This window comes from Alosa alosa, chromosome 18, assembly GCF_017589495.1.
Source record: "Alosa alosa isolate M-15738 ecotype Scorff River chromosome 18, AALO_Geno_1.1, whole genome shotgun sequence".
In the NCBI taxonomy this organism is placed as follows: domain Eukaryota; kingdom Metazoa; phylum Chordata; class Actinopteri; order Clupeiformes; family Clupeidae; genus Alosa; species Alosa alosa.
The window spans coordinates 28,996,469-29,022,439 of record NC_063206.1 but is presented as its reverse complement, the minus strand read 5'-3'; the positions used below and the strand labels follow the sequence as shown (position 1 = coordinate 29,022,439).

Here is a 25,971-nt window from a genome sequence, read left to right as displayed (position 1 = left end):
GTGACCACAAAACCTCTGCAGTCATTATCCCTTACACAATTCATCAATAATTTATTAACCATTTTGCAGTCTTAGACAAAGTCTGTATTTGTTTTTCAGTGGCGAAGAGCGAAGTCAGACGCACAAAGTGGACAGACTCAGGCCAAAGTTAATTAATAATAGATAGATGGGTCAGAATTTAACACTGGTTGCATGAGATTGATTTATACACTCTAAAAAATGTTGGGTTAAAAATAACCCAAATATAACCCAGCTGCTGGTTAACTATTGGACCAACACCACATTGAGTTATCCTAACCCAATGGTCTGGGTACATTATTAAACCCAGCAGATTGGGTATGATTCTAACCCAAAACGCTGTGTTATATCAACACAACGTCAGTTGTGACTGGGTAAAGGTAACCAATGTGCTGGGTTATAAGTATATAAATGTTGAGTAAAATTCACACCGTTTATTGGGTATAGATTCAACCCAAACCACTGGGTTATATCAACAGAACTGCTAGTTAAAATAACCAGTTGTTGGGTTTTCTAAACCCAGTATTTGGGTTGCAATGAGAGAAAATGGGCAACAGATAGCCATGCAATGAAATAAAACAGTTCGACATAATGATTTATTTGACAGTTTACTTTATTTTTGAATGGATAGCCTACTCTAATAGCAGCATCAGCATGATAAGTTACTTCCATGAAGACAGCTAGATTTCACGGTCCATTTGGGGGTCAGCCCTGTCAATTAAAGAAAGAAAAAGAGTAAATTAATCACTGCTATTGACAAAACTTTATATCAAGACTTTCATGAACCATGATCATTGATTGATGTTGACAAACATTAAAAATCCAGAGACAAAATATTAGCGCAATACACTCGGAAACCATGACCACCTCATGGAGTTGTTTAACAGCAGACTGACAAACATACATATGTTAACGTTAGTGGCAGTGATAGTTCTACCGTTAGCTAGCTCATGTTAACACATTCAGTTAGCTAAATTCAAGTTGTCTGTAACATTAATGTTACCACCAAAAACCACCCAGTAAGTTACATGGCTATAATATGAAGCTACCCTGAATGAATGAATGAATATGTTGTTTGACATGATAATTACCGGTGTGAAGAGACTACTTCGAATGTATACATTAGCTGACACACATGCTGCACTACCATGAAGCATTTAATTAACGTTAGCATAGCTACCAACCGTCTGCTAACGTTAACCTAGCCAGCTGTTGGTATGCTAATTTTAGTTCGTTGTAAAAGTTTGTTTTGTTTCTGTTCAGCAGTTCATACCCAGTAAACACAGAACTATGTTTTTAAAAGTCTGTCTTTGTGTAGATTTAACATTAACATGAGCAGTAATTGTAAGTTAATGTTAGCTAACGTTAGCTGGCTTGAATGACACAATTCTTAACCTGCTTAGGCTGAACGAAATTGGCAGGCAGAATATCCATTCATATCACGAAGGGTATCTCTTTGTGTACTTTTAAAATCCGTCTGAATAATAATAATAATAATAATAATAATAAAGTTAAAAGCAGATACATACCTTCCAAAATCGCCTGATTTCCACTGCATGTTGACAGCTGCTGGACTGCATGGACGGTTGAAAGAATAACGATTTCCCCCGAACTCTCAAATAACTATGCAGCTGTGTTAAAGTTACCCTGGTGCTGGGTAGTTCTAGTGTGCTCACGTCAGGTGGGGGAGAGAAGGGGGGCTGTCCTAAACTATCAACCCAACAAGCTGGGTTACAGAAAATAACCCAACATGAGTAAAAACAACCCCACACAATGACCCAACAGTTTCAACTCAGCGTTTGGGTTGAGAAAATAACCCAGCATTTTTTAGAGTGTACAATTTTACTTCACTGGAGAGGTCTGGCCCATTCCGAAATCCCTTGACGTAGCTTCCCGCTACCTATATTGCCAAAGATGAGGACTCTAACTATTTTATTGGCATTTCTGTACTCCTGTACAGCTCAACTAGCACTGCTAACAGAAGAACTGATCACAGCTAAGGAGGGTAAGCTGCTGCAGTTATATTCCATTATTCTATTAACATTTTGATATTTTGACAATTTTGTATGCTGTATACTGAATGTGTTTGACTTCATCTTGTGTTCAGAGGTGGCCTTCACTGCTGCTCTTCAGCCTTCATCATGGGATAATAGTGGTTTTGGGGAAATAGGACCTTTTGACACGGAGATCACCTTGGAACATGGCAACGTTTTGACTAATGTTGGACGCACCTATGATTCAACCACAGGTATTCAATTCTCAATGAATGATATCAAATTAGGAATTTGCAGTAAAAATGTAAATTCTAGCTTAGGCCCAATTGCAGAGTACTGGGTAAGTAAGGTGTAACAAACAATGGCGTTGTAAACAGAAATTCGGGAGGACAACATTTGTGTCACTCTTATCAGGTATTCTAAAACGGATAGTTCCAGTCCTTGATTATGATTGGCTGAATCGCGTTCCATGCCGTTGTAAAATCCAGCACAAACATATACCTAGGAAGCATTTTACTCTGTATTACTGCGCTACCACAACTTGATTTGAAAGTTAGAGTAGCTGCGTCTTGACGTTGCTTGGCAACCATTCAGATAGAGGAAATATACTTCTTGGTGGAAGAATGATTATCTATGAATAAATCGTTACATTTCTCGTTGCTGTGCCTTTATTTTATGAAATCTTGCCAGATATGTAGTAGCTGTTCTTAAATCAGTGTAAGCTACGGCCTCTCTGGGCTATTTGCTTAAAGGAGAAATCCGGCCAATTTTAACAAGGAGCTCAGTTGATCATGTTCACAGAATACTGTCGGTCAGAAAAAAACATCTGATGCGAGTTAGCCGGCTAGCGGCTATAGTAGCCAAAAGTGCTTACAAGCTACCTTATGGGGGAATGTTCTAAACTGTAACTTTGTGCCACCTAACCGATATATATATATATATATATATATATATATATATATATATTATTATTATTATTAATATTTATATATAAATATGAATGACTGTTACAACATGGAAGCTCCAAATGAGAGTCTGCAGCTGCACGGTACTGAATGGAATATGGACGACCAAAGATGACAGGATAAATAAATAAATGTAGCCTATAAATGAATGTACACTTTGGTCATATCTTGTTTTTTTTCTGTATTTCTTCATTTACCATATTTTCCGGACGGTCGCTCTGGAGTATAAGTCGCATCAGTTAAAAAATGCGTCGCAAAGAGTGGAAAACATACACAAGTCGCACCGGACTATAAGTCGCATTTATTTAGACATTTATTTCACAAAATCCAAGACAGAGACTATGTAACTGGACACATAGAGGCCAAAAAGATTGAGAATTCTACCCAGGCCCGACGGTAATTGTAAAGCAATTTACAAAAGATTCATTGACAAAAACACTGATGTGGTACATGAAAATTTAGCTAAAAATGTGGAAAATGCAATGCAATCAAGCATTTTTGGCAATGTGGAGGCACAAGCCGGTAGCAGAGCAAATGAGTGAGAGAGAAAAAAAAAGATTAAAGAACATGCACATTTTCAACGACACTATACTAAAGAAGCTACCCTTATTTTAGAGACTGTTCACATGCCTTTTTAAACCAGTTTGGCCATCTGGAAAGGCAAGTTATTCAACTAGCACACAGAATAGAGTGATCAGACATCCCGGTTTAACCGGGACAGTCCCGATTTTGAGTTGCGTGTCCTGAGAAAATAAATAAAAGGTCTGTAGCATAGGGAGAGGGATGTAAAAGTGCTAAAGTCTTGTAGGTGTGTGTGTGTGTGGGGGGTCATGAGTTCTGAGGAGTGAATGAGTGCAAAGTCAGTATAGTGTGAGTTCAGAGTTGGGAAATGTTTGAGAGTGCTGAGGAGTGAATGTGTGCAAAGTCAGTATAGTGTGAGTTCAGAGTTCGGATGGCCTGGGGATAAAAACTTCGCCTGAGTCTCTCAGTTCTGGCTTTGTATCTACATAGGCGTCTTCTTGATTTCAGCGGTAGGAATAATCCATTGTTAGGATGAGAAGAGTCCTTCAGAATCTTTTGCGCTCTTAGGAGTACTCTTCTGGAATAGATATCTTGTAGAGCAGGGAGTTGAGTTCTTATAGTACGTTCAGCTGAGCGCACTACTCTCTGCAGAGTACTACAATCTCTAACTGTGGAGTTCCCATACCAGGTGATTCCACATGTAATTCCTCTCCTAGTTACTCTTCACTGGCTCCTTATAGTGGCCAGAATTCAATTCAAGCGTCTGTTATGTCGATAACAGCCATAAACGCTAGGTCAGATTCAAGACTCTTCTCCTCAGTGGCTCCTTGTTGGTGGAATTAGTTGCCCAGTGCTCTCCGTCTCCTGTTGTTTTGGGTCTTTCAATCACGGTTTAAAGGCATCTCTGTTCAACACGCACTTAGTCAATTAAGCGTTTCTTATAAGTTATGGTTTGTATATTATTGCTATTCTCCTTAATGTAGTCTTACCAACATTTGAAATTGTTCACTGTTAAATTTAACTATTGTATTGTTTGTATTTGTATGTCGATTTGGCCAAAAACGTCTGCCAAATCCCATAACCATAACACATAACACATAACCACACCCACACAATATACGCGCACACACAACCATAAACACATCTACACATACACACTTTTAAAAACACACACGCATGCAATCAAGCAGGCACACCCACACACACACAGATAAACACACACTCACACCCCATTACCCCCACGCACACACTCACAAGAAAACCCACACACACACACATACTCATTTACATACACAAAAGTAGGGGATGGAGTAGGAGATGAAGATGAATTGACAAGCGTGATTTATTTTTGCAGAGAGAATGTGCAGGACTGGGCGGCGGTCATATTTTGTACCACTCTGCAGTACATCTATTTTTGTCTTTCATTTCACCTGAAATAGTAATCCCATCTTTTTCATAAGAAAATTTGCAGAGTGCTAGTATGTGCAAATATGTTTAAACTGTTTAAACTATGGAAAAGTAGTCAAAAATAGAGGCCTATAAATAGAACTTTATACAGTAGAAATTACAGTTCTCCTGTCTGTCTATCTCCTGTGTCACAGGTGTGTTCACTGCTCCAGTGAAAGGAGTCTACTTCTTTACCTTCACCACCTACAGCTGGGTGGCAGAGGCAGACATCGGTGTCAAGCTGATGAAGAACAATGAGGAGGTATTGCTGGTTTGGGAATGGCAGGACAAAGGTGACAATGAGGACTATGCCTCCAACTCGGTGCTACTGAAGCTAGAGGTGGGTGACAAGGTGTACATGCGCCTCCCCAAAGGATACCAAGTTGCAGCCAGCAAAAACTCCAATATTCATACTTTCAGTGGATTCTTGCTCTACCCTTTTCACAACAGTGAAGATCAGTCAAGAGGTATTGAATTGAATTGCTTTAATTGTTGCATGAGTCATATTGCATTATCATAGATATTTTTGCCTACTTATACAAGTGGCAAAAGTGTACAAAAATTTGGCAAAGCAAATTAAGGCTTTACAAGTCCATTTTGATAGGCTTGGTGAAGATACACCACTAAGAAGAACATGTTTTATGTAAATGATCAGAACATTTGAAATTACATTACATTACATTTGGCTGACACATTTTGAACCAAAGCGACTAACAACATGGTTAACAGTTAAAGCTTTTTAAAGCAACAATTCTCAACAATTCCAGGACAATTTAAAATAGGTCTAGTACAATAAGAATAAGTGCATCAGTGAGTGCTGTTTTTTAAACAATCGAGAGTCAGTTCTAGTCAGGTGGTAAGTGCTAGGATCAGCAAGACTAGTTGTGAGTAGTGCTACGAGAGCAGATGTTCTCTGAAGAGCTGGGTCTTCAGGAGTTTTTTTTGAAGATGGAGAGGGATGTCTCTGCTCTAAGAACTGGTAGTGAGTTCCACCAATGAGGAACAACAGATGTAAAAGTTTGGATTGGCCTGAGCGTACCGGTGGCAGAGCTAAACGTCGTTCGTCTGTGGAGCGCAACGGTCTGGAGGTAGCATATGCCTGTATGAGGGCATTCAAGTAAGTGGGAGCAGAACCAGAGACTACTTTGTAGGCAAGCATTAGAGACTTGAATTTGATGCAAGCAGCCATAGGTAGCCAGTGTAGCTGGATGAGCAGCGGGGTAACGTGCCCTTTTGGGTTGGTTGTAGACCAGACATGCTGCTGCGTTCTGAATCATCTGAAGGGGTTTCACTGTGCAGACTGGGAAACCTGTCAGGAGGGCATTACAGTAGTCAAGTCGTGAGATGACTATTTCCTGTACCAGGAGTTGGGTAGCATCTTAAGTCAAGTAAGTCCTGATTTTCCGTATGTTGTAAAGTGCGAAATGACCGGGCGACCGAGGCAACATGATCGGAGAAGGTTAGTTGGTTGTCAAGAATGACTCCTAAATTTCTTGCAGTCCTGGTAGGCGCAACAGACAGGGAGTCAATTTTGATGTTGATGTCATGATTTATGGTAGGTTTAGCTGGGAGGACCAGCAGTTCAGTTCAGTTTTTGAGAGGTTTAGCTGGAGATGATGTGCTTCATCCATGTAGATATGTCTGAGAGGCAATCCGAGATCCGTGCCGAGACCAGGGGGTCATCAGGTGGAAAGGACAGATAGAGCTGTGTGTCGTCTGCATAGCAGTGGTTTGAGAAGCCATGCGAACGGATAATCTGTCCCAAAGAGGTGGTGTAGATAGCAAAGAGAAGGGGGCCTAGCACTGAGCCTTGGGGGACCCCTGTGGTGAGATAGTGAGGTGCAGACAGCTATCCAAGCCATGATGCGTTAAACAAGTGTCCTGTGAGGTAGGATTCAAACCAGGAGAGAGCAGAGCCGAAGATTCCCATGTTTGAGAGTATAGAGAGAAGGATACGGTGACTAACCGTGTCAAAGGCAGCCGATAGGTCAAGCAGAATAAGTACTGATGACCGAGCGGGCGCCCTGGCTTCCTTTAAGGCTTCTGTTACAGACAGTAGAGCTGTTTCGGTAGAGTGGCCGCTTTTAAAAACTGTTGAGGAGTGAATTATTTTTCTGGTTCCTTCTAGAATTCTACGCAAACGATCTATAGTTTCAGTGTTCTTTATGCAGTCTATGGGGAAAATCTCTGAGGGTAATTGTCGCATCATAATATGGAACTCTCGGATTGCGAACATTCTAATAACATATTTGTGACCGTACTCCTCAACAGGTTAAACCCAGGCTGATTAGGATCCAGAAGATTGTTCTGTGAAAGGAGACCTGTTTGGAGACTGAAATAATAAACATGTTTATTTTTTGAAGAATTTAAAATAATGAATAATTGAAAATGTCACTCTCATTTTTGGACCATGCGACACTCTGTGTACTGAATATGTGTTTGACCTCATCTTGTTTTCAGAGGTGGCCTTCACTGCAGCTCTTCAGCCTTCATCACCAGATGATAGTGGTTTTGGGAGAATAGGACCTTTTGGCATTGAGATCACCTTGGAATATGGCAAAGTTCTGACAAATGTTGGCCGCGCATATGATTCGAATATAGGTATTCAATTCCTGTGTTGAGAAACTATGATTGTTTTGATGACTTATGTTGCAGAAGGACTCATAGTGTTTCTACCTTTTCTTATTATTCCACTTCTTAGTACATCATTGGAGTCTGTGGCAGCCCGTACAGTGTAAAAGATTTTGCTATTGCTATTTCTTACCAGGTCACAACCTAGTTGTTTCTTGTTGACGCCTTCAGTACTCTAACGCCACAATGGATCAAGCTAGAGGTACGACTTATGGCGGCCTTACATTGTACGATTTTGGTCTGTTTTCACAGTCGGCGACTAAATTTCCAAAGTCGGACAGAAATCATGGGAGTTGTACTGGAATCGCGGCGCGCTCCCGTCAACTAAATCGTTAAGTGTAAGGTGCCAATCTTAGCGGTTTTAAGTCAGTCGGAGTCAGTCTTTTTCTAGTTTTGCCGTTACGACCATATCAAACATGTTTGATATTATCGCAAGTCTTTCTAGTCGTGGCTCATGCAAACAGTGACGTGAACAATATAAAAACCAATAGTGACCTCTCTCCAACACCAAACAGGAAGGCGACAGCTGTAGCAAGAGACCTGATGAAACCCTTGAATATGATAATTTGTTATTTCGTTTCTTATATATCATTAGTCGGCTCTTCTGCGTGACAGAACAACTCTATATCGGTTAGGGATGTCACGCATGAAACAATGCTGCAGAAACACGGAAATATGCCTTTGCGTTTAGTAGGCTAGGCTATCATTTCAGTTCCTGTTGATATCTATTGCACGATGGGTAATAATTTAAAAGGAATCTAGTTGCAGTCTTGTAAATAGTGACCCTGCAAGATCCCTAGTCATTGCAAAATCATACTCTGTGACTTTTAACTCTATTACTTGTCTTTAGATGTGAGAGGGTCTGAGACTGTAGTCTTTCAAAAATCTTTTCCAAATCTTTGCAAATCTTTCCAAAGTCTGTCAGTGTAAGGAGGGCTTTAATTGTTGAACTGCATGTCCAATTTAAGCAATAAGCCCCGAGAGGCCGTAGGTTACGCTGATTCTACAACAGCTAAGGGGTGTTGTTAGGCACGACGCGCTAGCGGAGATAGAGATTTGAGTTTGCATTAACAGAGCATCCACTTTTGGAAGAACATTATGGAAACACTTTGAATGGTAAAGCCTACAACTAAGGCCTCTGAATATCCCAGTTGGTCTAAAAACTTTTTGAAAAATGTCTTTAATTCAGCTGCAAATCATTTTGCGGCCCCTCTGATATTTTTGGCGACCTCCCTTTGGGGCGCCTGACCCCCAGTTTAAGAACCACTGTAATAGAGTACCGAAGCAATGACGTAGTGTTGCCAAGGCATCGATTTTATGATTAATGACCTTCTTAATCTATTTAAAGAAGCACTATACAGGTCTGGTTATTCCTTCGCTGTTTCTGGGTTTTCGTCAGATTTAGGCTTGTATTTTTCACTACACAGCTCCCCCTGCACCTTCGGTAGCAAGTGCTACGCTACGCTAAACCCCCACTAGCTGGCGAGCTAGCCATCAAGAAACCAAGCTAAACACATACAGGGCTCACAATAAAACGGTCGAGCAAACACATTGTTCAAGAGAATATCAAACCACATTACAAAGACGAAGTTCACCCAAGGGTAGGCTACTTACAATTTTGAACAGCAACAAAGCCAATATGTACCCTAGTCTAGAGGAATACGCCTGGATTAAGGGGGATATAGGGCAGGGGGAATGTCTCTGATTTCGAACAAAGCTTTTTTTCAATAGCCAATCGCTGAGAGCGGGCAGGACTTGTAAGTATGCACATGTACTGGGTGTTTCATGAAAATACCGCCGACAGCGGACTAACAACCAAAACGATGCCGTTTAGTTTGCCTTTGTAGCCATCTCTGGCTAGCCGGTCAGCCACAACCAGCCAGGTTTGATAGACGAGGCTTTTGCCAAATACCGTTGGCAAGCAAACTAATACGTCCTGTCCTTTGCTTAACTTCTGCAGAGGTTTAAAGCAAATGTTGTTACGAACTTCAATTTCTTCAAAAATCAAAAATCAACTCTAATCATGCTTCAATTATGTTTGTATCGGCAGCCATTTTGCACTGGTTTCAGTAGGAACTTTTCCCCATGAACACAGTAGAAGTGAGATCAGTGGGCGTCTCTGAAAGTAGGCCTCTTCCGGTTATGAAGGATTTGGCCCATGCAAGCTTCTGGGTACCCAGATGATATGTACCCTAGCAACACCCTAGCAACTATCTTTATTACCTTAGCAACCACCATAAGTACCCTGGTTAACACCCTAGCAACCATATGATTTACCCTAGCAACAACCTAGCTACCACCTCTATAATGTCAACCTAGCAACCACCATAGCAACCACTTTATTTGGCATAGCATCCACCATATGTACCCTAGTAACACCCTGGCAACCAGTTTAATTACCCTAGAAACAACCTAGCAACCACCATGATTACCCTAGCAACCAGCATAGCAACCGTTTTATTTGGCATAGCAACCACCACATGTTCCCTAGCAACAACCTAGCAACCATCATAATTACCCTAGAAACAACCTAGCAACCGCCAATACAATGTCAACCATCATAGAAACTGCTCCATTTAGCATCGCAACAACCAGAAGCAAAACCATTGTAACTATATGTACATTATCTATTATCTGTTTTAACACTATATTGTACATCATATGTTTTGCATTTTCATGCACTGATAATTCCTTGGAATTGGATTTCTCATTTTAACTAAAGTTGCAATTGTAGAAGTATAGATCTCCTGGTAGTGCTTTCCCTGTAACTTATGGTCAATTATACCAACTTATCTCCTGTATCACAGGTGTGTTCACTGCTCCAGTGAAAGGAGTCTACTTCTTTACCTTTACCACCTACAGCTGGGTGAAGGAGGAGGACATCGGTGTCAAGCTGATGAAGAACAATGAGGAGGTATTGCTGGTTTGGGAATGGCAGGACAAAGGTGACAATGAGGACTATGCCTCCAACTCGGTACTACTGGAGCTAGAGGTGGGTGACAAGGTGTACATGCACCTCCCCAAAGGATACCAAGTTGCAGCCAGCAAAAACTCCAATATTCATACTTTCAGTGGATTCTTGCTCTACCCTTTTCACGACAGTGAAGATCAGTCAAGAGGTATTGAATTGAATTGCTTTAATTGTTGCATGAGTCATATTGCATTATCATAGATATTTTTGCCTACTTATACAAGTGCCAAAAGTGTACAAAAATTTGGCAAAGCAAATTAAGGCTTTACAAGTCCATTTTGATAGTGGTGTATCTTCACCAAGCCTAAGAAGAACATGTTTTATGTAAATGATCAGAACATTTGAAATTACATTACATTATATTTGGCTGACACATTTTGAACCAAAGCGACTAAAAACATGGTTAACAGTTAAAGCTTTTTAAAGCAACAATTCTCAACAATTCCAGGACAATTTAAAATAGGTCTAGTACAATAAGAATAAGTCCATCAGTGAGTGCTACCCTTTTCACAACAGTGAAGATCAGTCAAGAGGTATTGAATTGAATTGCTTTAATTGTTGCATGAATCTGTGTCACACACACTGCAATATTACATAGGTTCTTGACTATTGACAAAATCACCAGGATGCCCGGTTGCAGCCAGCATAAAGTCCAATTTATGAATTGCTTTCATTTTTGCCTGAGAGTGTAAAATATTAATATGAATTTGGCAAAGTCAGTTGTGACTGGCTTGATAAAGACACACCAAGATGAAGGCAATAGGATTTGATTAAAATGGTCAACACAGTGGCAGACTATTTATGACTACTTCTCAAACATACAGCTAAATGCCACCAGATTATGGTAGTCGGCAGCTGTAGAACAATATTTGGCCAGTAGAGGGAGTGATTCAAGTGTTAATCACACAGGGATGAGACACAATGTTTATAGTAATTTCCAAAACAAGAAGTTAAAATATTCTGATTTTTGGACCATGTAGCATACTAAATGTGTGTTTGACTTGATTTTGTTTTCAGAGGTGGCCTTTACTGCAGCTCTTCAGCCTTCATCATGGGATGATAGTGGTTTTGGGAGAATAGGACCTTTTGACAGCGAGATCACCTTGGTCCACGGCAAAGCTCTGACTAATGTCGGAGGCGCCTATGATTCAAATATAGGTACATGCACTTCTCAGTGTTTAACAATTTGAGCTTATTTAATTCATGGAAAGCTACAAATGCTATATTTAAGGCGCGGGAGGATTTGTTTCTCACTGTCATGAAACATTGCCAGCAGAGTTAACCAAATAGGACAGTAACGACTATGCTGGGTGAAAACCTCTCTCTCATTTTCAGAACTTTAAGACGAATTTTACCTTAACGGAAAAAACACAGTGACTAAATTAAATACATGTACTGATACAAATTAAATAAAATTGTGACCACCTTGGTCGCTTAATTAAGGATGTATCAAAACTCCTGACACTTGTTAAACAATGTAAATCTTGGAAATAAACACATCATTGTCTCCTAGGGCAATGGTTTTCAAAGTGGGCGGCCGCGAGGAGACGCCAGCAAGTTGGAAGGAAAAATAAAAGCAAAAAATAAATAAACAAAAAACGTACAAATATACATCATTATGAGTATTGTTCTAAAATACCATTATAATAATTGTCACATATCTGAACATTATATTTTCTGTGATAATCTTTCTGATTGGCTGGTATTCCACCTTGTCTGGAGGCTTAGCCAGAACTTCATGGTATTTGGGGGGCCTTGTCATGGAAAAGTTTGGCAACCCCTGTCCCACAGTCAACGGGATAAATCCAGTTCAAATGCAAAATTACACTCCAACAAAAACGAGATCTTCCAACCAGCGTGGAAGAATGCTAAAAGGTGTAGACCTACAGTGTGATGAAATGCTATCTCACCAGTCATCATGTTTAGAAAAAAGGGTCCTCTGTCTTGCAATAAAACCAATGTCTTGAGAAAAATAATCTAAGAACGAATAATCGCACATCATGCGTGACAATGGTAAATCCAACAAGGAGGCCTCTAAGCGTGTTCACCTGCAGCTCCATTTTAATAGTCAAGTCAAGTCAAGTCAAGTCAAGTTTATTTATATAGCACAATTCATACACAGAGGTCATTCAATGTGCTTTACATAAACAAAACCAAACAATAATAACAAATAAAAGCATAGAAGGGCAATATAGTCAAAGAATAGTTAAAAGGTAAAGATCATAATAAAAAGAAAACATAAAACACAAGGTAAAATCATTTAAAAATAAAGAATAATTAGTAAGCAAAACAAAGGCAAAAGTAGTAAAAAAAAAGTAATAAAAGACAAAGTAGAATAATTATCAAGGCAGATTCAGAATTTGTAACTCGGCACAGTTAGCAGAAAGCATCTGAGAACAGTTTGGTCTTAAGTCTAGATTTAAAACTTGCTACAGTTGGGGCCTTTTTAATGTCATCCGAAAGTTGGTTCCACAGCTGAGCCGCATAGCAGCTAAAAGCTGCTTCACCATGTTTAGTTCTAACTGTAGGTTTTTCTAGCAGGTTTTTCACCTGGGACCGGAGAGGACAAGAAGGTGTGTACTGCTGAAGCATGTCTGACAAGTATTTAGGTCCTGCTCCATTTACTGATTTATAAACAAGCAATAGTGCTTTAAAGTCAATTCTGTGACTTACTGGAAGCCAGTGCAAGGACTTAAGAATTGGAGTAATGTGGTCAGTTCTTTTAGTTTTTGTTAGTTCTAGCTGCTGCATTTTGTATCACCTGAAGCTGTTTAATAGTCTTTTTAGGAAGGCCTGTGAACAGTCCATTGCAGTAATCAACCCTGCTGGAGATAAATGCATGAATGAGTTTTTCTAAGTCATGTTTTGACATCAGCCCTCTGAGTTTGGCAATATTTTTGAGGTGGTAAAAAGCTGATTTAGTTATCGCTTTCATGTGGCTGTTGAAATTTAGATCACTGTCAATTAACAGAAGATTTTTAACAGTATCCTTTGCCTTCAACCCTTTTGTGTCAAGGAGAGTGGCAACCCTAAGTCTTTCCTCATTTTTACCAAATATAACTACTTCAGTTTTTTCTTTGTTCAGCTGAAGAAAATTTTGAGACATCCAGGTGTTGATTTGTTCTATACACTGACACATAGATTCAAGAGGACCATAGTCGTTTGGTGATAGAGCTAAGTAAATTTGTGTGTCATCTGCATAGCTATGATATGAAATCAAATTATTTTGAATGATTTGTCCAAGTGGGAGCATATAGAGGTTGAATAATAGTGGCCCAAGATCGACCCCTGGGGAACACCACAGGTCAAGGACGTTGGTGTTGAGGTACAGTTTCCGATGGCAACAAAGAAGCTCCTTTCTTGTAGAAATGATTTTAGCCAGCTGATGACTATGCCTGTAAATCCAACCCAGTGTTCTAGTCTGTGTAGTAAAATATTGTGATCAACAGTGTCAAATGCTGCACTAAGGTCCAGTAGAACTAGGACTGATGTTTTACCTGAATCTGTGTTGAGGCGTGTCATTGGAAACTTTAATGAGAGCTGTTTCAGTGCTGTGATTTGCCCGAAAACCAGACTGAAAGTAATCAAAATACCCATTTGATGTTAGGAAGGTGGTTAATTGATTAAAGACTACTTTTTCAATAATTTTGCCAATAAAAGGTAGATTGGATATGGGCCTGTAATTGTTTAGCATGGGGGCATCCAGGTTAATCTTCTTGATAAGTGGCTTTACAACAGCTGTTTTGAGTGACTTAGGAAAAGTGCCAGACAGCAGTGATACATTTACAATTTGAAGGACATCCGCCGCTATGAGGTGAAAAACAGTTTTGAAGAAATTGGTAGGCAGAGTGTCTAAGACACATGTGGAAGAGCTGAGATTCTGTACCGTTTTTTTCAAGTGTTTCGTAGTCTATCAAGCTGAACTCTGACATCAAGTTTAGTTTCCCTCTGTTTGTTGCTGGAAGTTCAGGTTGTTGAATTTGTAATTGAGCAGATATGTTGAGTCTGATTTTGTCAATTTTACCTTTAAAAAAAGATGAAAACTCATTGCATTTATTAGTTGAGAGAAGTTCAGACACTAATTGTGAGGGGGGATTTGTTAACTTATCAACAGTTGAAAATAGAATACGAGTGTTATTTGAACTTCTATTGATAATGTTAGAAAAGAAAGACTGTCTTGCTTTGCATATTTCAGAGTTATATGTGCGGAGCATATCTTTATGGATTTCATAGTGGATCTGAAGTTTGTATTTACGCCATTTTCTTTCAGTCTTCCTACACTCTCTTTAGCTACACTCTCTTTAGCTTTAAGTTTAACTGCTGGATTTTGCCTCCATGGTGCTTTCTGTTTGTCCTTAACTTTCTTGAATTGTAATGGAGCAATGTCATCCATAATGTTTGCCATTTTTGCATTAAAGTGATCAAATAAGTCTTCAGAGTCTGACAGTTGACTTGACTTTAGTGAAAGTGCTTGCTCAAAGAGAGCACTTGTCTGATCATTTATGATTCTCCTTTTTACCATCATAGCTGTGTTTTGAGTGTGTGGGGACATAGACACATCAAAGAACACACAGAAATGATCAGATAAGGCCAGGTCTTTAACAGCTGTAGAGACATCGAGACCCTTTGTGATAACAAGGTCGAGGGTATGGCCGAGAGAGTGTGTTGGCCCCTGTACATGCTGTGTTAGGGAGAAAGTATCGATTAGTGCAATGAATTCCTTGGCATAATTGTTTTCAGGATTATCCACATGCAAGTTTAGATCCCCTGATATAATAAGACAGTCAAACTCAATGCAAACAACTGATAGCAGTTCACCTAGCTCTTCAAGAAAAACTTTAGCTGAATGTTTTGGAGGCCTGTAAATTGACAGTAATAAAATCTGAGGAGAGGACTTAATGCATGCACACAGATATTCAAATGAAGTAAAGTCACCGAATGACGACTGATTGCACTGAAAAGACGTCTTGAAAATTGTGGCTACCCCACCTCTTATTTGCTCTGGTAGCACTCAAGCTACCAGAGCAAATAAAGTTTGGGGGAGCTGATTCGATGAGAGTAGCAGCACTGTTTGCTTGATCTAACCATGTCTCAGTTAAAAGTAATAAATCAAGGTTGTGTGTGCAAATTAGATCATAAATTAAGAATGATTTGTTTGAAAGAGATCTGATATTTAGGAGTGCTAGTTTTGCTGTAAGTGTTGGGGAAATATTATCCATGGGGGAAATCTGAGGTTGATGTGGTACAGGTAGGAGATTGGACTGGTTTACCCTATAAGCTCGATGCATTTGTGTTCTATTTCTTGTCAATACAGGAATAGAGAATGTCATGGGCTTACTGGGTCCCGGCATGTTCTCAAAACTACTGTCAGTACCATTTATATTGCAGGGACCCTGAGAATATCATGCAATACAGTCATCATATAATTGTCCCCTGCTGCTGCCATCTGTATTTTCCACTGCACATTCCATGCTATATGCCGGCTGAGAAAATGAACTAAGAGGTTGCTGCTGCTTAAGAGATCCTTCTAAACGGGGAGGGGGAGGGCGAGGGGGTGGAGGTGCCCTTTGCTTCTTTGGTGCTAATGATCTTGGGCTAGTAAAACTCTGCATGGCTACTGGTAGCAGTCTCTCCATTCTTGCAGGGAATATCATGTGCTTGGGTGGGGATGGTGATGGGTATTCAGGGGATCCTGTGGAGTTTGAGTGGGTGGTGGGATGACGGGGTGGGGATGGTGATGGGAGATTAGGGGGGTTTGTGTGGCCGGGGGAGTTTGATTGGGTGTGGGTGGTGATGGGAAATCAAGGAGGTTGGGGTTGAAAATTGATCCAGAGTCTCCATCTGCCTGCTGAGGTTCTGGGAAGTTTGTTGCAGATGCTCCGCTTTCAGCATGTATTCCAGTAGTGTATTCCATGTTGTTGTGTGTTTGTGGTGACAAGGAGACGACGGAGGTGGGGAGGGGTAGAAAAAAGAAGAACATTTTTGCTTGATTGCCAGCAAAAACAAGTAGCCTAGGCTTACAGTCATCGCTGTCACGCTATTCAACACATACACAACAATACTTTGAAAATGTGCTCTAACTAATGCCGCTGACTTATTTGGATGTAAGCAAGCAGTGAAATGGCGTGGTGGCTGTACAGCGCAATCGCGCCATAAAATATTTAATTTAACAGGAAAATACAGAAGAAAATCTTGTTGTTCCTAGTTGTACTAATTATTCATCTAATCAATCTGATATGGTGTTTTTGAGAAAAATATTATGTAAGACCACATCAGTAAGCCACTCAAACATTGAAACATTTACCTCCTTGTAGGTACTTCCTGAGAGTCAGGTGACTAGAAACACAAAATAAATATTTTTTATTTAACAAATAGCATGTGGTGAGATGTATTAGAAATAGCTCTTTGTAATTATAGTTAAAAACTATGGCTGTCAAGTGATTAAAAAAAATAATACATAGGCCTACTCTGTGACTAATTTAAATTAATCACATGCATCCAGTTTTGCTATGAAATATTTCAATTCAAAATTTGGCAGATTAGTGAATCAATGAAAAGCCAAACCAACATTATAAACTTTAAAGCAATCAGTTTCAGGTATTTTTGGCGACTCTAGAGCTCCACCTACAGTCGCGATATATTTATATTTGACTTTGCAAATAGCCTACTACTCATGGCTTGTTCCCCTTGTACATAATGAAAATGCTTTTGTTGTGGAGGCGAAGGACTGACAGGCAGAAATTCTCTCCAAAGAGCTATAGGCATATCTATTGATAAGGTAGGCCTGTTTGACGATTCTCGCAAGATGTTTTTTTAGCATGGTAAATGCAAATGACTGAAGTTTCCACTCACTGTTCATGTATGCAGTACCCTAACACCGAGGTAATGACAGTCTAAAACGCATGGTCAGTGGAGAAAAGCTTATTTAAATTTAGTGGGATGTCGAGTCCAGATTCGGAGTGTTTTCGTTATCAAACGTCAGGTGGATAGAGCAACAAGACGTTCCTAGGTTTTTTAATCAGTCATGGGTGTGTTTTGGGCATAACATAATTTAAACCAATGAGAATGACATTAGTCTTTCCCTTTAACAGCGCGCAGCGCAATTTTAAACAGCTCATCGGTATTTTCATAGTCAGTGGTACATTTGAAGGAATCTGCTTGCACGCGAGACCGTATAGAACAGTTCTATCAGAAAGACTCAGGGAAGTATAATGAAAGTTAACACATGTTTTAATCCATCAAAGGATACACAAAATACATAAGCAAAAATAAGATTTAATTATTATTATTATTATTATTATTATTATTATTATTATTATATAAGAAAATAGGTCACTGAATGTGCAGACCCTTGCAGATCCTGCCGGAATGCAACGGCAGGTGGCGGAGCCTACCCCCAAAGAATAAGAAATAAAGATACCCACCAGAAATGTTTAGATGGTCATCCTCTCTGAAATAGAGCATAACAATATTAAACAGTGCATGTTGTAACCCAGGAGATGAATCAGAGAAAGCAAGAAAGAGTATCCGATGACCTGAATAAATATACTATTAATGAGATAACTCATGATTTGATAATAATTCAACCACCTGTAACTCAAAGATTTAAGATTGATTTGGTGCTATAGATGGGAGTCAAGCTTGCAGATGTCATTAACTAACATGTAAATTTAAATGCAAATCAGGTTTCTCTGTATAGGATACTTGCATATGTATACAAGGAATTTGGTCTCTGCGTTTATCCCACCCATGAATTAGTGACCACAGAGCACACAGTGAACACAGAGAGGTGAAACGTACACACTAACCCAAAGCGGTGAACTGCTTTGCTACAGCGGCGCTCAGGGAACATTGAGGGGTCAGGTGCCTTGCTCAAGGACGTTTCAGCCGCTCCTACTGGTCGGGGATCAAACCGGCAACCCTCAGGTTGCAAGCCCGAAGCCCTAACCAGTAGGCCACAATTGCCCCCCAAATGACATGCAGGGCAATGAGCTTGCAGTTGCAGATGCTCAGGGTTAGAGCAGGGGAATGGAGCCTGCAGTTGCAGATACTCAGGAACAGTGCTGCAGGATTCAGCTCGCAGTTGCAGATTCTTGGGGTCAGTGCAGCGGGACAGAGGTTGCAGATGCTCGGGGTAGTGAAGCAAAAATAGAGCTTGCCGTTGCAAATGCTCAGGGTTAGAGCAGAAGAAAGAGAGCCTGCAATTGCAGAAGCTCATGGTACATGATTCGATGCATGGTGGCCCGAGTTGGCCTTATTCGAGCAGCGGTACTAATGAGACAACCCACAAGCACCCGGACCCAGTGCACAAGGTGCCAGCTGCATAAATGCCACCAAGCCAAAGCCCTGGAACAAACGAAGCGAAGAAAAGATGAATAAAGATTAAATTGAGATAATAACCACCACCAGACATTTGCAAGAGAAAGTACATGATTACAAGACAGAATAAATCTGATTTAAGGACGACTCCTATTAAAAAGTTACCGTTTCTGTGAGCAAGCCGCATCCTGCAACAGAATGAAGCTAAAGCAGACCCAAGGGCAAGGTGAAATAAGGGAGGCCATGCTTTTGCACCTTGCTCTTGGAAAACCCCCCAAAATAAGATGAGCAGCATGGGTAACGTTAGCTAAACAAGACAAGAAAACATGAATATTAGACATTGGCCATGGGTAATAGTTCTTTAGAATAGGGATCGAGGAATAAGAACAGCTCATGGAGATGAGTGCTCTCGAGTGTAAAGATGAGCATAACCAGCATTGGTAATGCAGAGGTCGATTCGAAGTGCAGGAGCTTGCATAAGCTCAGTTCTTGTGACTGAAATCAAGAATGGCTAGGGACAATCGAGATAAGGCTTTAGCTGAGACTTTGAACCACCACCAGACCTTTGCAAAGAAGCTTACCTTAGATTCTTGACAGCGCTACTTGAGCGTCCAGAATGACTCGATCCTGAGGTCTTATATATAAAAGACGAGGACCATCTCCCGAGCGACTTGATTGAGGAAGCGGGTAATCCTAGTGCAGCGGCTGTTGAGGCAGTACAAATACTAAACGAACAACCAGTATAGGCCTATTGTAGAGGCCACATCTCTCAGCCATGGCAGATGAACCATTGAACCATTCTTTAGGCCTAGACATAGACAAACAGCAGGTAGAAGAAGGGGTGCATTAGTAACATCAGGTTAGTAAATGAGACCAGAACCTTGTGAATGTAAATAAGGGAAGACCTCCCGTGAATCCCATATGCAGAAGGACTACCATTGAGGCAAAGCACCTGGTTGAACCCATTAAACACAGAGCTGCTGAAAGAATGCTTGCAGAGCTCAGAACCAGGGTTAACTAACCAGAAGCAGACCTAAGGGCACAACATAACTTGAAACAAGACAGAATACAAATCAACAGATACATAGCTGGAGTACACTGGCACTTATGAATGGTCGCTGAGGATGATTTAGCATATAACTTAAATAAACAAGACAAGAAATAGAAGAGTAATCCTCATCATGCTGACTGAGTGAAAGATTAAATGTTAAACAATGCACTGCTCCTGAGCAAAGAGTAAATGGATGTTTAGTATATGTGAACCAGCACCACAGTCCCTGTAAAGAAGTAGATAGTTAGAGTGAATTGGTGATGTAGCCGAATAATTGATGATTGAGAATTGATAATCAATTGATTTGATCATATGACGATTGAGAAATATGTGATTGAGATCCAGGGACATATGGATATTTAAAAGTGAAATGCAAGATCTAAAGATTTAACGATGCAAGTTCACTATGCTGCTGCTCCTACTGTGGTGGGATAAAGACATGAAGAGTACAGGGTTAGATATAGCTTACTTACCTCCTTATCTAAGTTGGCACCACATGACCTGGATGAAGTAAGATTAAATATGAACCAAGGCATTGTCCCTCAATGAATGTTTTGGCTATAGCCTACGAGAACCAGCCCCGCATCCATGCGTGAAGTAGATAATTACAGTGAGTTAGGGGACTAGTACTCCACTGCCGACAGATGCATACCCTTAACTTAGAGAGTGAGGCATTTACATTAAACAAAGAGGAGCTGCTCCTGAAATTAAAAGATTAAGATGTTAATGTAGGCCTAATGAAGAACTGGGAAGTAATGTCATCCCTGTGCTTGCGGCTGCCATGACTTAATGGGGGATTACGAATGACGACAAGCACAGTGCATTGTGCTTGGAAAAAAGGTGAATGACTGGGTGCAGTATTGGCCTGAAGATTTTGTGCTTGCTAGAGGTGTTGCTCTTTCGGCAGAGAAAGAGTTTGTGGAAAGCTCTTGTAGGCTACTAGTCCCTACAGCCTGAAGACCTGCAAGGAGGAATGGAGTGGTTAGAGAGGAGACATACAGAATAGCATACATACAGAATTTTCGAAAGGACCTAGCACGCGGGCAAATAAACAGCCATGAAACATTTACATTGCCATTAGTTAAATCAACAATGTATGGGCTTACATATTATGTAGACACACATTTAACCATGACAGTAACAGACAATGACACAATAATGATCAGCCAGACATGAGAATGAAAATGGATTAATCATGGCCTTCAGGTGCATCGGAAATATTATGGGTTAATGACGATAGTAGGCCTATAGCCCTGCAGACAATTCCAGGCCTACCATAAATCTATGCAAACTAACATCCCGTCTCCTGAACTGCAGTCATAAACAGACCAGTGCACTGCAGCCAACAAGGAAAGTAGCCTACTTTTGTCCCTGTTGGCCTTCCATACACAACAGTAGCCTAACCAGCGAGCCAATTTGCCACAAAGGTGTTATAGCAGGGAAACTATCGCGAGTGTCGATAGGCCTACAGTAGGCTAACTGGAATAACTGAGGTTTAAGAGGGTTCCGTGTGTTTATGGTGACAGCGTAGCCTAATAAGTCTGACGTTTTCCGTCAGAAGGTTTAGCGACCAATTGCATTGTTAGCGATAGGAACGTAAAAATCATTAAGCAGGGCTCTCAAGTGTTACGCATTGAGCGTGGTAGTCACTCATTTCAGTCTTTTGTCACGCTCTCCCGCCACACATTGTATTTCTCACGCAGAAAAACTATTTATATATTTAATATGCTGCGGCAGCGCCCAAAATGTCTCTGGCCGCGCCGCTCTCACTATGGAACCGGCAGGGAATCAAGCGCGTCTCCCTGGCGTCTCCCCTGGACTTGAGCCTGCCACTTATCAGCCAATCAAAAATAACGAGAGGGGCTACACAATAGCCAATCAGAAAATAACTGTATTGCATCTGGGTAAGATTTAACGCAACAACCAATGAAAAACGCGTATCCTGGAATTGTTGAACGTGAATTACTGAACGTGAACCTGTTACCTACGTCTTCCAAGTTTCGTTCACCTTGGAGCTTCGAGCATCAGTTCATGGTTTCAGCACAGAGTAAGTCATATTTTAATGTTACAACAAATCCACAACTTGTTTGACACAAACAATGACAACGTGACTGCTGCTATAGAGAATGTTTCCCAGATAATTAGCATCAGTTGTTCATGACTGTCTGTAACTTAGCCAACAGTTTCACAGCCTGTTCACTGACAACACTTGCTCAGAACAAGTAGCCTATGCCTAGTCATACTTTCGTTCACATGATGACTGACATATTGTCACATTCTAAACATCTCTCTCTCCAAATAGGCTTAATCATTCTACTGCTCACTGCTCCCCGAGCGCCGCCGTTGAAGCAGGCAGCTCACTGCGCCGGGATTAGTGTGTGCTTCACCTCACTGTGTGCAGTGTGTTTCACTAATTCACCGATTGGGTTAAATGCAGAGACCAAATTTCCCTCACGGGATCAAAAAAGTATATATATACTTATACTTATACTTAAACAAATTAACGTGTATTGCATAGCCTATTGTTATAGGTCACTTTTAAAATCACTTCATATTATATAATTATATCCTGGCCATGGATGCATTAATCATTGCATCTGTATACAAAAATGTCGGGTAAAAAGCAATTAAGCATCCTCTCATTCACCCTGAGAGGAAAGCCCCCTAAAAGGTCCAGGTTAGTGGATGCTTAGAGGTGGTGAAAAGGCCCATTATTGAATTGTCAGTGCCATGTGTCAAATAATTTCTTTTGCAAATCTGAGCAATTATAAATCATACTTTTGCCCAAATTTGACTTAGGAGGGCATTGCTCCTACATACTTTAGCCAATAATCAAACGTCTGCTCTCTTTTGGAAAGCTGAGGCACTGTTGGAAAACAATTAGAATAACTGTGTGATGTACTGTCACAAAGTTACAAAGGCTAGATGATTCTTTTCTTTTTCTACCGGATAACAAGCATCTTTGAACAGACCACATTTCAGCCCTAGGTCTTGACTTGATATGACTTGAGTCCTAGCATTAGGTCTTGTCATGCTATGTGCAAAAGTAGATCAATATAGAATGACAACATGAGTACTTTAGACCATTATTTGCCAAGGTATGCTCATGCATTTGGTAAAATGCCCTATGAAAACTCCCCATAGGACTTTGGGTTATCCAAAATGCATACTGGCAATCAAAAGCTTACTGCATATGAACCCCACATAAGCATAATCTTGGCCTCAAATGAAAGGTAATACGTTTCATGCTTGCATTTGGATTGTAGGCTACTTCAGGTTCTGATATGACTACACTAAATATGGAATAATTTCAAAAAATACAATACAAATACAATTTCTATTTCAATTCAATTGGTGTGTATAAGACGGGCTATATTTCTGCACAACTAATATTGGATCAGTAACTGACCTGGGGCTGGTGTATGCTAGCTGGTGATGCTAGTTGCGCGTGTAAATCCTCACACCCCTAACCTTAAGAACGCTTCTAACCGCTGAGTTGGAAGCCTGGGCTTTTAGCTCAGTGGTTAGAGCGACTCCCATGCCAGTGTGTGTTGACGTGGCGGTGATTGACGACGGGGAATGTCACTCAATGTCACGCAACTAGGATCTTAACGAGACTAGGGTAAAAAAGAGAAACCTTCAAAAGCCGTGGAACTTGTTTCTTTACGTTGATAAGACTAGGGATGGGCATCGTTACGAAATTATCGATATCGATGCCATTGTCGAGTCTGCTTGTCGATGCGATTCCCTTATCGATTCCCGTACCATTTGCTGAACACTTATAGGATGGCTTTGAAAAAAAAAAAAAAAAAAAAGAGTTGTTGACTTTGAATGTCTAATTTAAAGTGGTTTTAGAGAATAAATATCAAGTGTGCAATAACAATACAGAAGTTGAATACTTTAAAATTTCTAAAAAAGTAAACATTTCTAAAACAAAGCTTTGTATTGGAATCGTTAGTGGAATCGTTAACGCTTGGATGTGTACGATTCCGATGGATCAGAACATTTGGAACCAGTTCCTTACCGATACCTGGAACCGATTCCCAAGCCTAGATAAGACCAAGCGGACAACCCGAACAAGTGGCAACAATTTGGCCTACCTACTCTCCGACGTTTACGAGAGATATCCTCCTACGTTAATGGAACCCCGAGACTTTGGTGATGCATCCAAAACAGTTGAAAGCGAACGTAAGGTAAGATCTGTGACTGCATCACAAGTTAAAGTTTTGGCGAAGTGAATGACTAGCTACCCATGAATGGATACGGAACATCGAAAATCGGCACCTGAAAGCAACATGCAGGTGCAAAGTCATGTCATTGTAAAGACTGATGCAGACAGGTGATTGGACGGAAGTAATGAATGATGAGTGACCAGTTAAGTCTTCCTAACAGAACTAACGCTTACGCTTCCATTTATTCCACTAAATGGTTTACTAAAACCTAGCATATAGCCTACATGCATTGGCAAAGTGAAACTAACTTCACCGTGGTGTCAGTCAACGACAAAACAGTAAATACACAGTTAATTACTTTCACTATTGACTGACAATGGGTTACCATTGAAAACATAGCCTTGGAAAAAGCAACACTTAGGCTACCCCAATAATGTTCGAATGACTGAATAAAAAACGTTTACCCTGCAAAGGAGTTGCTTACATCTCGTGACAGTGCGTCTTCAGCTGTGCTTCATATTTGCCTCTCCATCAATACCAATTTGCAAATGATGGTGAATAACTACTCATTGTGAGATATATTTAGTAAAATCTTTATTCTAATTATGTTTCCCTTTGTAATTGTGTAATGTGTAATGTTTTGCATAGATGTGTGCTGGTGTGCGTTTGTGGATGAGAGAAGCATAGTGCGTTGTGCACCCGGATAATGCGCTCTTAAAATAACATAAACAACTCGCCATGGACTTGACCAGGTTTCTCTTGGTCAGTGGCATAATGCGCGCCAGATCCCTCCTCAGGTCGTTAGTTGCCAGCCACACACCGTGGCGTGTTGCTTAAAAAAAAGAGACGTGCAAAATGTAAACATTAAGCCAAGAAAATAACCTGTTTTCTGCCATGCGCCAGGGCGAAAATAGGGCCCTAAGAGTCATAATATAAGCTTTATTACAATAATAAGCTTTATTTGTATAGCACCTTTCATACACAGAATGCAGCTCAAAGTGCTTTACATTTGGAGCATGTAACACAATAATAGAGTCAGTCAGTCATTATCAATCACTCAGTCAGTCATTATCAATCACCAACGACACAAAAAGTCGTAGATGAACATCTTTCGTCTTGTCTTGTCTGATGAAATTAACAATATGTGATAGCAATCGAGCAAATTACTATTTGTGTGAAAACGTGTAATATTACCTTGTCAACCAGGTGACCACAAGTGTTATTTACAACTGTTGTGTAAATGCAAATACTATGCAACTGTAAAGGGAGCCCAGTAGAATTTTTTTTTATAATAAAACGAAACTGCAGTGGATACTTTTAACTAATTTTTTAGCTATGCCAACTTATCTCCTGTGTCACAGGTGTGTTTACCGCTCCAGTGAAAGGAGTCTACTTCTTTACCTTCACCACCTACAGCTGGGTGGCAGAGGCAGACATCGGTGTCAAGCTAATGAAGAACAATGAGGAGGTATTGCTGGTTTGGGAATGGCAGGACAAAGGTGACAATGAGGACTATGCCTCCAACTCGGTACTACTGGAGCTAGAGGTGGGGGACAGGGTGTACATGCGCCTTCCCAAAGGATACCAGGTTGCAGCCAGTATAAAGTCCAATATTCATACTTTCAGTGGATTTTTGCTCTACTCCACACCCACATCTACACCACAGTAGACCATTTGATGGATTTGTGAGAGCAGATGCTTTACTGTAAGAGGAGGAAAGTTTAAAAAAGATTAAAACCATGGAAATTCAGTGTAAGATTTCATGGCTACCAATAAAATAAACCAATAAAATAAAAAGGTTGTTTTTTATTTTTTTAAGAAACACACATACAGAATGGGAATTGCTTCTATTACCTTGTAACCTGATTGTCTGAGTGTGTTT

The 25,971-nt window shown here is 40.3% G+C and overlaps 1 protein-coding gene across 1 annotated transcript in view; it reads left to right on the top strand.

Moving 5' to 3' along the window:
- Positions 1 to 25,831, top strand: part of LOC125311291 — a 47,698-nt gene extending 21,867 nt beyond the window's left edge. Inside the window, exons 2-8 of the mRNA XM_048269187.1 lie at positions 1,979 to 2,023; positions 2,126 to 2,266; positions 5,101 to 5,412; positions 7,406 to 7,546; positions 10,384 to 10,695; positions 11,565 to 11,705; positions 25,451 to 25,831. Coding sequence (XP_048125144.1) covers positions 1,979 to 2,023; positions 2,126 to 2,266; positions 5,101 to 5,412; positions 7,406 to 7,546; positions 10,384 to 10,695; positions 11,565 to 11,705; positions 25,451 to 25,758 — 1,400 coding nt within the window. The 3' untranslated portion in view covers positions 25,759 to 25,831. The remainder of the gene's footprint in view (positions 1 to 1,978; positions 2,024 to 2,125; positions 2,267 to 5,100; positions 5,413 to 7,405; positions 7,547 to 10,383; positions 10,696 to 11,564; positions 11,706 to 25,450) is intronic.
- Positions 25,832 to 25,971: the final 140 nt, after the last annotated feature.